Below are 16,221 nucleotides of genomic sequence, written 5' to 3' on the forward strand. Positions count from 1 at the left end.
GTGTCACTGCCACAATTTCACGTGTTTGTATAATGGGATGGCCTACATGACACCAGGCATGATGGAATCAGATGGGATTCCCCTTTCTCAAAAGGGCAAGAGGGTCTTTGCTCAGAAGCTAGTAGTGCTCATTGATATAGAGCTTTAAACCAGACATGACGGGGGAGGGGGATAATATCAGGCTTGTCCTTGACAAGCTGTGGGACAACACATCAAGATTAGAGGGATGGAGTGGTAGCGAGGGCCTTCAGCCAGTGACTCTGAGACGTGTTAGCCACACTGAAGCACACTTGGAAGACTTACAGAGATGAGCCAGGGGCTCTTGAGATAATAGAAGTTAATAGGGAAACACCGCAGAGGGGTGTTCTTATAAAAAAGGTGATATGCTGACAGCCCAGCTGAGATATCTTTACACCAATACACACAGCATGGGCAACAAACAGGAGTTGGAAGTCTCCATGCTGCTACAAAGCTACAACCTTATTGCCATTACTGAAACTTGGTGGGACAAATGCCATGACTGGAGTGTGGTTATCAATGGCTACAGACTGTTCAGAAAGGAAAGAGAAAAAAAGAGGGGTGGAAGGGTTGCCCCCTTTGTCAAGAAATGGATAGCTTATGAAGAGCTGCCTCTGAAGAACATCCATGATAAAGTTAAAAGCTTATAAGTGAGAAATAGAGACAGAGCTGAAAAAGGGAACCCTGTGGTTGGTATTTACTACAGGCTGCTCAATCAGGAGAAGCCTATTGACAAAGCCTTCTTGCTCCAGCTACAGGAGACATTGCAATTGCAGATTCTTGTCCTGCTGGGGGGTTTCAACCACCCCAACATCTGCTGGGAAAGTAGCACAGCGAGCTGTAGGCAATCCAGGAGACTCCTGAAATGCATGGAGGATAACTTCTTAAGCCAGGTAATAGACAGCACTACCAGAGGGGATGCAATATTGGACCTGATGGTCACCAATGGAAGTGAGCTAATGAGGGTCATCAAGATTGGAGGCAGCCTGGACTGCAGTGATCATGCACTCAGAGTTTGCAGTCCTGAGGAATATAGGTCAGGCTGAGTCAAGACCCAGAATTTTAGGAAAATAAGCTTACAGTTGTTCAAGGAGTTAGTCAATAGGATCCCCCAGAGAAATTGCCCTCAGGGTCAAGGAGCAGAACAGAGCTGGCAGATCTTTAAGGAAGTCTTCCATTGAGCAAAGAGAGCTTGCCATCCCCCAGCACAAGTCAGACAAAGAAGGCAAGAGACCAGCATTGTTGAGTCAAATAAAAGGGCAAGAGGGAAATGCACAGGCAGTGGAATCAAGAACAGGTGTCCTGGAAAGCATATAGGGACACCAGTTGTATCAGGATGATATGTGGAAGACCAAAGTACAGCAGGAGCTGAACTTGACAAAGGAGGCAAAGAATAACAGGAAGGACTTCTACAGGTATGTCAGCCAGAAAAGGAAGGGCAAAAATGATGTACCACTCCCGATAAGCAAGACTGGCAAACTCTCAATAATAATGAGGGAAAGGCTTAGGTACTCAACAGCTTTTTTGACTCAGTCTTCAATGGCAACCTCTCTTCCCACATTTCTTGAGTGGATAGACTGCAAGACAGACTGGGAGAGCAAAGTCCCTCCCACTGTAAGAGAAGATCATGTTCATGACCACCAAGCCATTCTCCATCATATTTGAAAAGTCATGGCAGTCATGTGAAGTCCCAGGTGACTGGAAAAAGGGAAACATTGCACCCATCTTAAAAAAGGGTAGAAAGGAAGACCCTGGGAATTACTGCCCTGTCAGCATCACATCTGTGCCTGAGAAGATCCTGGAACAGATGCTCCTAGAAGCTCTGCTAAGGCACATGGAGGACAGGAAGGTGATTCAGGACAAATCAGCATGGCTTCACCAAGGGCAAGTCTGACCAACCTAGTGGCCATCTATGATAGAGTGACTCCATCAGTGGACAGGGGAAGGGCTACAGATGTCCTTTATTTAGACTTCTGTAAAGCCTTTGACACAGTCCCCCACAACATCCTTCTCTCTCAGTTGGAGAGAAGATTTGATGAGTGGGCTGTTCAGTGGATAAGCAATTGCTTGGATGGTTGCATCCAGAGTGTATCTGTCAACAGCTCAGTGTCCCAATGGACGTTGGTGACAAGTGGTGTCACTCAGAAGTTCGTATTGGGACCAAGTGCTATTCAATGTCTTCATCAATGATATAGATGAAAGGATCGAGTGCACCCTCAGCAAGTTTGCAGATCACACCAAGCTGAGCAGTACAGTTGACACTCCTGAAGGATGGAATGCCATCCAGAGCGACCTGGACAAGCCCAAGATGTGGCCCATGGGAAACTCATGAGGTTCAACAAGACTAAGTGCAAGGTGCTGCACCTGGGTCTGGGCAATCTCTTGTATCAATACAGGGTAGGGAATGAAGAAATTGAGAGCAGCCCTGCCAAGGACTTGGGGGTGCTGGTGAATGAAATCATAGAATCATTACAGTTAGAAAAGACCTCTAAGATCACCAGGTCCAACAGTTAACCGAGCACTACGACCATGTTCACTACTAAACCATATCCACACATTTTTTTAACATTTCCAGGAATGGTGGCTCCACCACTTCCTTGGGCAGCCTGTTCCAATGCTTTAGAACCCCTCCCATAAAGAAATTTTTCCTAATATCCAAACCAAATTTTCCCTGGTGCAACTTGAGGCCATTTCCTTTTGTAGTGTCACTTGTTACTTGTGAAATGAGACTGAGATCCACCTCACTACAATCTCTTTTCAGAGCAGTAAGATCTCCCCTTAGCCTCTTCTTCTCCAGGCTACACAACCCTAGCTCCCTCAGCCACACCTCAGAAGACTTATGTTCCAGACCCTTCACCATTTTCACTGACCTTCTTTGGACACACTCCAGTGCCTCAATATCTTTTTGTAGTATTTTTCTTTAATTTAGGGGACTATTATCTATCTGAATGCATCTAATAACTAACTAGTTTAACAACCTTATAATTATGTGTAAACATGCTACTGGAAAGACTCCTACATTCATTACCATATGTAACAAAGTACAAAGCCCTACAAAGGAATTAATAACATACAGCAACAGTATAGTAGCTTTAAACAAATAAAAATGCAAATTAGAGTCTAGATAATGTAGCAAAAAAGTTGCTAAAAATACAAATAAAGTTCACATTTCTAATAGGAAATTACCTGGCCATGTAAAACTGCTCATCTTTCTGCATCTAAGCTGTCTGATTGAAACCAATGGGCTAGGGTTACTGATGTGTATATACCCTTACATTGTGTCAATCTAGACAGACAGACAAGACTGAAACTTCTCACTCTTTGGAGTAAACACTTATCTTAAATAAGTCCCAAGATAACCACTACATACTGAAATCTTCCAACTGCAAAACTGATGCAGCACTGATTTGTACTTCTAAGTTTCTTTATTTTTGAAAAGTAATACCCGTCACTGACAGGATGTTATTTCATAAGACATTTAAGCCAGTGTAAGAATGGGAAGTTGTCTGAGGTACCATCACATCTCTCCTCACCCTACATGATCCCACATCCATCTCTTGCATTGGCACAACTGTGCAGAACCAAGGAAATTCTGCAGAAGTCTCAATGCCATGGAAAGATGCTGCTCCTTTTTAAGTTGGTTAACCTTCTGTGGAATCCTGACCCACCCAAATGCTGACAACTTCTAGATTCAATGCAAAGAAGTGTCAGTAAAGGTCAGAGCAAGATGAAAACACAACAGTTTCCTTTTGTAAAAGCCTGTAGCCACACAAAGGTAAGCTGTAGTCTCACCAAGAGTACCCAAAATCTATTCAAAAGACAGTTCCTCTCCTTGAGTAATCTTCTATCCTCTTACATTTGGTGCTAGAGCTCCTGTGGCAACCAGGAATCTGACAAGGGAACTACTATCTCCAACTGAAAATTTTTATTGGAACAGTTTTTTCATCTAAATCAGTTCCATGACCCATTTAACTGCATGCCACTTGGACAGTTAGGCTAGCCAAGACAAATATTTCAGCAGTAGTTCACAAAATAATCTGGAGATAAATGTCAATACATTGTTTATTGTGTGAATGTCTAAATCTTATCAGTATTACTGCTGATAATACTCTATACGCACCATACAGGACAGCAGTCACTTCACATTCTATCACAGTTTTAGCTGTGAGCCATGGAAGAAAAAATATAAATATCACCACATTCTCTTATCCAAACAGGCCTCCTCCTTTTAACATATCATTTAAAAATTACACTTTTTTTTTTTTTTAAACACACCTGGTAATTCTGTGTAGTGACAGGAGGTGGTGGTGGTGGAGCTTCTTGTTGCCTCTGTGTATAACCATAATCTGTAGCTGTGTGCGCTGTAGGATAGCCTCCATAAGCAGCAGCTGTTGCAGCAGCTGCAACAGCTACTGGAGCAGGCCTGGCTACTGCAACTGTAGCTGCTGCTGGAGCATAGGCTGCAGTGACAGTGTGCGCAGCAACTGGTGCCTGGTGGACAGTGTAGCTGGCAACTGTAGTTGGATGGGAATAAGCTACGCCCGAAGCTGGCTGCTGGCTACATTGGAAAAAGACAGTAAGTAATTAGATTAATCCAACATACTCATCTAATGCCTAAATATTTCAAACTCCCAGATTTGATTCATACTTGTCTGTTCTACAAACAGACCTGGAACAGCTATCATACACTGTAATTACTTTTATTACCTCCTATCCACCCCATTAAAAAGGCTGTATTGTTTTGAAGTTTCTGTGAATGGAAGTATATCATGCAGGCAATGACTTTCTTCTTAGCAAGGAGTGGTGGTAGCTGTGTTCCACTGCTTAAAAATAACCCAAGCCTTTAATTCAAAATAATACAGAAGTCATACACAGTTATCTTTTCATGACCAATAAGTTTTCAAGTGTTTTAGTGGTTCTTCAATAAAACTGATATACCTGTCAAATTAAGAAAAAATACTGCTTTTCTGTGAGAGCTCATTACTGATATGCACTTGCATTATGTTTTTCAGTAAATCATATTAAAGTAATGAGATTTTAAAGACTTCTGTAAAAAATAGCTCAGAACTCTTAAATTTAAGGAAGAGACAGTTTAAATATTTCTGATATGGGAGTTTTCCCACAAAAGTTGAAAATTATAAAAGCTGGCCCCACTCACTCATACAGAAGTCCACTGCCTCACAACATGAAGCATCAAAAGAACAGGCAGTTAAATCAAGCAAGAAAACTCCTACCAGAGGTTTGTCAATCTTCCAGGCACATGCTGAGACTAATTTACTTCTCTTTAATGTGCAGGTAAAACATTACTATGTAGCTATCTAATAAAAATAAGTACCTATTAATAGTGGAAATAAAAAATTATGGCTTCTAAGACTTAATTATTTGAACTAAAACTAATATTGTTGTCCTATAACGATTTATAACTTTGCATTATTATTAAAATCCTATAATAGCTATTTTTTTAAAAAATAAAGTGAACTGGGCAAAATATCACTATCTGGAACAATTATATGAAATAGGGGATTGAGTGATTATTATGAAATTTTTAGTATACTTCCTTTATTGATTTTCAATATTTTAGAGTCTCTATAGAGTTTCACATCTTCATATCACTATTAAAAGATTATTCAAAAACAATTCCATACCTATCAAGGAGGTAGTATCCTCTAATTTTTAGAAAAAATAGATAAATTAAATCTTGTTGGAAGCAAACACTCAAAGTGGAATTTCAGCACGATTATGCTCAAAACCAAATGGAATGTGTTACAGTATTTCTTTCCTAAAGACTGCAATATTCTCTCTGACAACTATCAGAAACAAAGCACCTTTAACTATAGTTACTATTATTTTTGCAAAAGACATTTCCATAACTCCCTTTTGCTTAATAACTTTTATTTTAATAAAAACTGATTTTGTAATTTTAATTGCAGCAGAACCCATTAACTTCAATATATTTTAAAAAAATTCTTACAGCAAAAACAGACAAAATATTATTATTGTACTTACACACCTGGACTCCACCTTCTTCCCATGTTAGGCCCCTGTTTGCTTTAAAAGCCACTTGCATTTCATCCAAATTTAATTCAGTTGTGAGTTGTATTCACAATTATGTTTCATTTCAACTTCTTAGCATAACAGTGGAAGGAAAAGACCTGACTCACTCTGGTGTAGCTCCCACCACTGCTTGATGTATATAGATAGTTTATCTATTTTGTCAGTTTAAAATGAGAAATCAAATTCCATCAGAAAATTCAGGAAGACTATTTTATGATGGTAAAAGTGAATGACAATTTATAAAATTAGGCTGTATTATCTACATAACCAACAGTACAAAAGTGTAAAATATTCATACGTTCTGAGGTAATTTGCATTATCATATGCACCTGCTAAAAATACATTACATTGGGAAAACAGGCAGTAAACTATCTCAGACTGCACTTGAACACATCAACAGTCTAATACTGCCAACAAGGAAAAGTCTTCTTCCCCACTCTGATTCCTCCTTCCTCCCATATACTAAACCTGGCTATGCCATCCTATTTCATCTCTAGTGCTAATTCTGCTACTTGTCAAGCTATTTATTGCACTGATTTAACTCATTAATCTAGCAGAAAACAACAAGATTTTTTAAATTATTTTTTTCCTGAGTTCATTTTCTATCATAGTGGAAATGTTAGAAACACTGTAGCTCACAAAACAGTCTGCTGAGTGCTAGAACGCACATAAGTTATACATATGGAAGCAAAGAAAAATAAATAATGGAAGAGAGAGAAAGAACAGGGACTTGCCCAGGAAGCATTAATCTGTCTCAAGTTTCATGAAACCATGCTTAAGTTACTATTACAAAATATAATACAGTGTTAACAACACACTATGAGGTAACAGTATCAGTCTATCAACAAAAATACTTTTGTTCTCAGAATATATATATATATATATATATATATATATGATTAAAGCTGCCTGACAGTTTTCAGTGCTTAATACTGTGAAGAGATTGTGATCATTATGAGCAGGACTATTAACAAGACTCTGCTGAGTTTAATTTCTTCTGTGCTATTTTTGTACCAAACTTCCATATCATGGTATAGAATTAGCAGCTCAAATAATTTGAGTTCTAAGGCTAATATAATTCTATGACCATATTTATTTTAGCAAATGTTCCCCTTGCTTCTGCAACACCATGCAGAGCTAGTGACCGAGTTTGCAAGACCACAAGAAAAATATTCTAGAATTGACTGCTACTTCATTTTAAAAAGTTGTTATGCTATGTTACAGAAATTCATATCAACATTTTTTCTAAATTTATGTTTCTTTTTTTCCCCGTGGTCTTACTGAGAACCTTTTAGCATAAAGATGACCAGATACTTTCAGGTAATTGATTTATAATCAAAATATTTTTGTGTCACTGTCATTTAACTTACAAGAGTTTTTAATCCTTGTTTGGTGATTAGTGCCTCATCATATGAGCCAAGATGAACTTACCTCCCTCCGGACTATTTTGCTAGCTCCCTCTTCCACCAATCTTTCTTGCAATTTTTCATTGCCCATATCCTAGTATTATCTATTTTTTCATTACTACAGATGGCAAGAACTGTATGGATCATTTGAGATGAAGTTTCGGCTGTGCCACTCACTCTGCTCCAGACTTTTTTTCCAAAGAATCTAGCTTCCTCAGAGCAGCTTCTTGTAAAGTTACCTGTGTATTGACAATATTTCTCTTGCATCAAATATCACAATGCACCATAAATAATAAGACTCAAGATCAATCCCTAGAGTACTCCACTGCAACTATTCCTCTGATAATCACTCTTCTAATTCTACTAACGACCTCTACCCTCTCCTTCTCTACAATTCTTTTACTAATTTCAAGCTTAAGTAATAATTTTCCATATTGCACCCCATCAGGTATTTCAACTTAGTCCTAATAAATAAGACTCAAAAACAGTCATTTAATCACGTTATTAGAGCAACAATGAAATACGGTATGTCAATTGAGCTATGGTAACAAACTACATGTGCTCTTTACTGCAACAAACAAAGTAATTCAATTTAGCTTAATCCCCTAACACAGTGGGGGAAAAGTTGAACCAAATTAGCAGACAGAAAAGCTAACTGATTGACCTGGTACCTTAGTGAGTTTTCTTTGTAGATCAAGTCTCCTCTTCCCCCAAATAAATTCTAATATTTATTCTCTGTTATTTATTTTTATATTTATTCTAATAGTTATTCTCTGTCAATTTGACAGTTTTCTTTATCTCTTCCACAAACCAATCCTCCCTCTGGGAAATATCTTCTGTTAATGGGCCATTGAGTCTCACTGCATGACTGATATGCTCCACCCAGGGAGCCAAGCATTCCTACCTGGATATAATCTGAGATTTTGGAACACCAGAGCAGCCTTTTCCCACTGGATTCCCAAAGGAGCAGCTGTCTTCTCCACTGGATTCCCAGAGGAAGATCAGGCCCATTTACACCACACTTCAGAGGAAGACTACACCCTTCTACAGGATCACTGCTTCAATGGAACCACATCTGTCACCCCAGGACTGCAGCCACCATTTAATCAGACTGCTAACCAACACCCTGACCCACAGGGTGTCAGGTCGTATTCTGACTCAGTGCTGTTTTGTTTTCTTTTTTTGTACTATTGCATTTGGATTTTTAATTTTCCTAGTAAAGAACTGTTATTCCTATTCCCATATCTTTGCCTGAGAGCCCCTTAAATTAAAAACTGTAATAATTCGGAGGGAGGGGGTTTATATTTTCCATTTCAAAGAAGGCTTCTGCCTTCCTTACCAGACACCTCTCTTTTCAAACCAAGACATAGGTCATTTCCAGCACCTTACTTAATGTTTTACATCACTCCCTACCTGCCCTAAACTACTACTTGCATATCCCTATTTCCCCATGTGTTGGAAATGATATAACTTTCCTATCTAATAATTTTAATTAACTTTTTTATTAATTGCTGTAAATAATCTTAAGCAGTATATTACTCTTAAGCAGTGTAATTTTCCATTTTAGCCAGCATATAGCTGATTTGTTTTTTTAACACTGTTATTGTTAAGAGCTTGATTATTAGATCATTGAAACTTTAAGTTTTGCTAAACTAACCCTTATAAGCTTCAATGAACAAAGCCTGAGGGAGTTAAAAGCTGGATACCTGGAATCCAGAATTTAGAGCTTTCCAAGGACATGTTGAAGTAACCAGAAGATAAAGATGTGACTAAGAAAGATGATCTAAAATGTGCTGCACACTCCCTGTCTGGGAAAAAGATAATAAAAATACTTAAATTGTGAACTAATGAGCATGAGAAGTGGGAAATCAATAACCCACAGAAGATAGAATACTAATTAATGAAGAGAATTATGTAATTTAGAACCAATGAACATTAATTTGTTTATTAATAATGTATAAATAAGTAAAAAGTTTTCAAAGTTGTGTGCACCTAGGTGTAGCTATCCCCTTATGCACCTGGCCTGGAATAAAGTAATGCCTACTCCTTAATACTAAAAAAATTGTGTTAGAGAGTTTAATTTATCCCAACATTTTCAGGGAGACATGCTCTTTGCTTCCTCCTTCCAAATAAGCTCACTTCTATTCAGAAGTTTTAGACCCTGTCGTGGTTTGACACGGAAGGGAATTTTCTCAGGAGGTTGGTAGTCAAACCAATCAGTGGTCACATTTGGATATTGGCACCTGGAGTGACCACTGAAGGCTGGACACACCTCTGAGAACACAGGGGGTTAAAAGCAAGAACTCCCAGGAGAACTGTCTCTTTGGTTCCGGTCATTGGAGGGTGCAGACTCTCCCCTGCCCAGCAACAGGCTGGGTGGGGGAGGGGAAGCCATGTGGCCTGGAGAGGTAGGCCAGGGATGAAGGATCTGGAACCGAGCAGCTCCTGCAGACAGAAGGGTGGAGGAAGACTGAGATGCCTGTTCCCTCCCCCAGAGGGAAAGAAACAGAGAGCCTCAAGACACCTGGAAGTTTGCCAGCAGAGGAGGAGGAGGGGGGGAAGGTGCCCAGCGTGAGAGCTGGAATCCTGGGCCGAGATTTCAACTGTCCGTCCGGGGAGTCTGGGAATTTTAACCCCTTCCTGGGGAATGAGAGCTTTGTGAAATATTGCTCCTCCTCGATTTGAAGGAGACAGCCTGGGACCTGAGATGTTAGGAAAAGAAGGTTGGGGGGAGATGATGGAGTGGCTTTTGGCTGGACTTTTCTTGTTAGCCATAGACTGAACCAATTTCTCCTCCAAGAGAGACTATATTTTAGGGGGATGCATGGTGAGCCAAGAGACCTGCTTCAGCAACTACCAGTGCAGGAATGGAGTGAACAGAGAAAAGCTGAGGAGGGTGTGATGATGCCCTCTGTCTTCAGAAAGAAGAAGATCTCTGTTCTTGGACCCTCGGTCCCAGGGGAAAATGGGGTGGACTGTGGTCCCAAAATGAGACACTGGACTGTTGTTCCTGTTGGTCCTTGGCAAAGAATCCTTAAAGGAGCCCTATGAGTAGTCTGTCCATGCATGGTGGTGAGAGCACTGTGACATGGAGAGGAAAGTCACACTGGCACATTCTCTCCGGGCGGTGCCATGTGACATAGAAACACAAGAAGTGGCAATTGTGTTTCCTGGGGGGTCTATGGTGCAAGGGAGACTCCTCTCTCCCCTGATGGACTTAGTATTGATTATATTGAAGGGTGATAACTTGATTAAGGATCCAAGTCATGTCTCAAAGTGGTTTGTTGGAGTTGGGTGGGGGGAGAAGGAATATTTTGAAAGGTTTTCATTTTGGATTTAGTGCGTGTTTTTTTCTTTTTTTTTTTTCTTTCTTTCTTTTTATCATAGGATAATTGAATTTTATTTATAGTTTAATAAAATTTTTTTTCCCTTTGTTATTAAGCTTGGGCCTGCTCTGCTCTGTTCCAGATCGCATCTCACAGTATTCATTTGGGAAGGTGCATTTTCATGGGGGGCGCTGGCATTGCACCAGTGTCAAACCATGACAACCCCAATGTATACCTAGCTTCCTCTCATCTTTCATATCTTACCTAAAAAACCTCAAGGATCAAGGGAATTAATTCTTTACATAGAATTATTGTACTACAGTGCATGAGAAAAGTTTGGGCTTTTTAAAAACACCTTTGACTCAAATCTTTGAATAACAACTTGTCCTGGTTTAGGGCAATTTTGGAAGGAAACTTCCAAAGGGGTCCCTCTAGAAAGCAGATTCAAGCGGCCCCTCCCCCAACTGGTAGGACACAACTGCACTAAATTCTACTGACATTAGTGATGGAAAATACTAATGTTTGTAATAAATTAGTATCAGAAAAAGTGTCATATATTATAAAATACCACTATAAAAAACCTTCTAGATAAGGCTGATTGCAGCAAGTTGTGACCATGTATTTTTCTCCACACTAATCTTCAATTCTAATGTCAATCTGATTTTCTGTGAAGGGCCACACTGGCTCATAATCTTGCAGATTTCATCCATCTACTTCTCTTTACTTTGTTGCACACCATTGACAGCTCATTATCAAAACATTGATGTTATTCAAGTCTAGATAACAGCCATGTTCACAATGATAACACATGACAAAAAGAACTGAGCTTTAGATGTTATGTCTGCCTGAAAACTATCAACCACTAACATTTTCCTTGTCAAAATCACACAATCAAAGAATAGCGGAGGTTGAAAGAGACATCTGGAGGGTCCAATCCTGTTCAAGCAGGACCACCAAGCCAGGACCATGTCCAGACTACTATTTGAACATCTTCAAGGAGGGAGACTCCAGAAGGTTACTCAGCAACCTGTGTCAGTGCTGTCACCCTCACAGTTTAAAAAACATTTTCTGATGTCCAGAGGGAACCTCCTGTGTTTTGGTTTGTGCCCATTGCCTCTGGTCCTCTCACTGGGCATCACTGACAAGAGCCTGGCTCTGTCCTCTGCACTCTTCTTTTAGGTATTTATATACATGAACAAGATCCCCCTTGAGCCTTATCTCTAGGCTAAACAGTCTGAGCTCTCTCTCTCAGCCTTTCTTCAGAGGTGAGAGGCTCCAGCCCCTTCATCATCTTTGTGGCCTTTCATTGGACTCTCTCCAATGTCTATGTCTCTCTTGCACTGGGGAGCCCAGAACTGGACACAAGACTCCAGGTCTGATGGGGCGTAACTGGCTCAACTGTGCTGATGTGAGAGGCAGATGCCATGTCTTAGAAGGTGTCATAAACCATCAAAGACCCCCAAAGTTCCCCCAGACTAATTTCTGAGGCCTTCCACCAGAAGACTGAAAGCTTCCCCCCAGGGGAGGTACCTGGATGTTCCCACACAGCCTGAGCATATTTTAACCCATTGGACTTTGTGTTTCAAGGGTTTTTTCCTCACCCCCAATGGATCAAGACAGTGATCACTACGGTGACCAAGACATCGAAATTGCATCAACTCTCATTGCAGATCCATGGGTAGTGATATGTTCCCTTACTCTTATCCTTTCTTTCTTTTCCCTTATACATTTTCTTAAATGATATTTTCATGTTTTTATATTGCTATATTACTATAGATAATAATAACCCAAATGGCTACATACCTGCTTTCCATTGCAACCAAATTGTTCTAAAATAAATCCTAAATGTATATATTTACAAACATCAATCAGTGTCATTTCACTCTAATCCACCCCAAGGGATTAACAAGAACCTAGGTTACCCTTGCCTTCTAGGGCAGGTCATAATACTTCTGTACAAGTCTCGAATATCTGGTAACATCATACACTGCACTTGAATAGAAAACTAGCTATAACTACAAGAGTTCACTTCCATATGGCTACCTAGAAGACTGCATCTTAATCTAAACTCACAGGCATTGTGATTGGCTCTGGACCCTATTTACTGCAATTAATTGCCTTTACCTGCAAAAACTCACCACACTTAGCAATTCAAAGTTAAAAATTCACTCTTAACTACCCAAGAATATCACATCTGTGACATGTCTCATTAGAGTAGGTACATGGTATGAACATAATTATGTAAGATGAAACTCAGATGCTCAAAGGTTCTTTATCTTCTTAACAGGAACCAAAATCTTGAAACAAGATAGAAACCATCACATTTGCACACTTCTTTGTCCAAACAATTCTCACATTTCAGTCAGCCAACTTTAAAATAAAAGCATAATTATGCCTCTTCTCCAGCAGTGAATCAAGAATGCTACTATTTTTTACACATGAAAAACAAGCCAATATTAGGTTGTTCATGTCAAACTGAATAGATACACAGTGGTTAAGGTGGCCTACAGAATGCACACACACACATACAAACTAAGGAGGACTAGTATCACCAAATTTCACATTTATTTCAGGCTTGTAAATAAATTGATTAATAGTTACTTAAATAAGTAACAGAGTTTTGCATTGCATGCAGATTTATAACCCTAGGCCAAATACCACTACTAGCACAAAGGTATTGCAATATTCAGAAAAAATTTCTGTACTGGTATTTGCATAATCTAATGCTTCTCTCATTAAATCATTATGTCATTACATTAAGATAAACTCCCTTTTAGAAACCGACTCATGTGTTTTCTGTTCAAAATATTAAATTCATTCTTATGAAAGGACTGCGTTAACAGTGATTGCTTTGTCTCTTCACTTTCAGACATGGCAAATATACAAACAATTTATAGGATAGTCTTTTACTGATATGTAAATGGAATAGTATCTTGTACTTTCGATAGCAAAAGAAAAAACTTTCAATCAATCAGTCTTTTCATTTTCTCAAGAATACATTTAGGATTAACTACGAAAAGAGTTTTGAACTTGAACTATATTCCAATTATATGCTTTTAAGGAAATTTCAAATTAGTTGTTCAGGTTCTTAATTCTACAGACCACCTCAGCTCCACAATAAAAGAACTAACAATTTTAAAAAATGAATCGCCACTTCAAAATTGCATTTATATATGGATCTCAGTTTATTATTCAATCAAATATTGTTTATTTATTTACAAAAAATATCCTCTATGTTATTTAAAACCTCCTTAATACCCATGACAACACACTTTCAAATTTCACAACTGTCAAGTAAAACATAAACATACTGTGAGCACCTAATTAAAAAAAAAAAAAAGAACAAAAAGATTAGCTAAATTTAATCCTCTCCTTCAACTATTATACATTGGAGTAAATGGAAATTAATTTGTTTTATATCCATTTCCAGAAAAGAATCACTTGGGAGTCATTCCAAGACCCACATAAAACTGCATATTCCTGAAACTATGTCGGGTATGCAATTTTTATTAGATCGATAACAGTAGCACACATCTGCATTCATTTGCCAATAATCCCTCATATTTCATATATTTGCTTTATCCTACTATTTTCCAATTAACTAAGACTTAGGAGTCAAGGAAGGCCTTTATTATAAATTTATGAAACTAATAACAAAGATTCAAATATGAACTTCAAGGTGCTACTCCAACACAAGCCAAAAATGTGATGATGTTCATGATTGTATCTGGGTTTTGCCAAATTAAGTAATTTGATTTCAGAAAAAGTGAGATAATAGATGTTATCAATTACTTTTTAACAGTCTGACACACAATTTGGATGCACAAAGATGCAAAAATTTAAGGCAACATACCTATACAAAATATATGGTTACAGGTCCCCAAGCTCCACTATAAGACCTGCTCCTGATCTTAGATACCTAAGTAGAAAATCGTTTTAAAAGGAGAATGGCTCCAAAAGTACTGTCTCTACTTTCTGATACATTATTTATAACATTGCTTTAGTTGAATGGGACAGTCCCCTGTATTTTCTGGTGTTTCTATTCTTCCCTTATCTATCCTATAGGTTAGGTTGGTGAAATTTTAACATGTGTTAAAAACAATTCCATCCTTCCACACTGACATAGGGGGAAGCAAAGACTTGGGGAGCAAGCCCCATCTTCACTGAAGGAGAAGTGTCCGGGGGGCAGCAGACAGTAATTGTTGGCGTTGTTGACTCTAAGTGGCCATTTTAATTTAAGAACCTTGGGATTTAATGCTGCCTCCTCCGTGGTGTCCGGCTCCACCTCCCCACCCTCACACCACTGGGGATACAGGGAGGTCCTTACCAGGAAAAGAAAACACACCTGCGGGAGAGGCAGATAAGTAGATGGGTGTCAAGCACAACTATCGCGGAGTAGCGTGTTGCGGAATCAGGCCCTACACGGGGCAGAGGATGGGAGCAGTCCCGAGCACTCACCCCGAGGGGGCGGGGAGATCCCGATCAGGGACACGAAACCGGAGGCGAAGAGGGAAGTGACTCCGGGCAAGAACAGAGGGAGGGAGGGAGGGGTCGCGGTGGTTACCTATACTGGGCAGCAGCCCCGCTATGAGTGAATCCAAAGTAGTTGCCGGTGGCCATTTTGGCATCTTCTCCCAGGCGGCTGGGCACTGTGGCGAAGATAACCAAGAGGCGGCAGCGGTCGGAGCCATGACAGGAGGCCCGGCAGGAGGAGGCGGGGAGAGAAAGGGACAGACAGACAAGAGACAGAAGTGCGCGCGAGCGCCAGGTCAGACACGGCGCCTCAGGACCACCGTTCCTCCGCCCCGCGCGCGGGCCGCATCTCCTCCCCCTCGCCGCCGCCCCCCTCCCCCCACGCTCACGGACATACAGAAACATCGAGGGCCATTACTTACCATAGGTGAAAGAAACTACCGGGCATATAGGAATCATGAGTGCAAGCTAGCAGGGACAACGGCGGTTGAACTCTGAACTCTCACCCCCCTCCTCACCGCCGCGTTCGCTCACTCCCTTCCCCCCTCCACACACACCTACGGCGACAACGGCAGTGTAGCCGGACCAAGGCCGTGCGCACGCGCGAGATGTGAGAAGGGCTGCTAGAAGTTGTAGTTCAGCCAATGGCTACGCCCCCGCCCGCAGAAGAGCACCCTCGCTGTCGCGTAGGCTCCCACCACACTTGAGGCGTGAATCCTCCTGCGCTTGATGTTGCAAAGGCTCTTGGGAGTTGTAGTTCCCCTCGCTGAGGCCCGGGCACGAGGAAGAGCTGTTCTTAAAGTAACGCTGCACGTACCACTCCTCCTGCCAGTCCCTTTTCTCCCCCCTTCCATCTGTGAAAAAAGCCAATCACTTGTGTTAAAATTGTTAAAGTTTAATAGTAATGTTATGTGTAGTAAATATAATTCGCGCCATTCCTTGTA

The 16,221-nt window shown here is 40.3% G+C and overlaps 1 protein-coding gene and 1 non-coding gene across 5 annotated transcripts in view; both read right to left on the reverse strand.

Moving 5' to 3' along the window:
• LOC146762985 (zinc finger RNA-binding protein-like) overlaps positions 1–16,019 on the reverse strand; it is a 78,439-nt gene extending 62,420 nt beyond the window's left edge. For 2 of the 4 annotated variants that reach the window (XM_085571314.1, XM_085571313.1), the window contains exons 1-3: positions 15,700–15,920; positions 15,369–15,453; positions 4,294–4,576 (exon numbers count right to left, since the gene is read on the reverse strand). In XM_085571314.1, the coding sequence (XP_085427440.1) occupies positions 4,294–4,576; positions 15,369–15,453; positions 15,700–15,736 (405 nt within the window). In that variant the 5' untranslated portion in view covers positions 15,737–15,920. Of the gene's footprint in view, positions 1–4,293; positions 4,577–15,368; positions 15,454–15,699 lie in introns of all 4 variants that reach the window. The other 2 variants (XM_085571315.1, XM_085571316.1) reach the window with 2 other exon arrangements.
• LOC146762988 (small nucleolar RNA SNORA66) lies at positions 7,094–7,228 on the reverse strand. Its single transcript, XR_014952690.1, has one exon. It is a non-coding gene; the product is annotated as a small nucleolar RNA SNORA66 (small nucleolar RNA).
• Positions 16,020–16,221: the final 202 nt, after the last annotated feature.

Source organism: Lonchura striata, chromosome W (assembly GCF_050655825.1).
Source record: "Lonchura striata isolate lonStrDom1 chromosome W, ASM5065582v1, whole genome shotgun sequence".
NCBI lineage: Eukaryota > Metazoa > Chordata > Aves > Passeriformes > Estrildidae > Lonchura > Lonchura striata.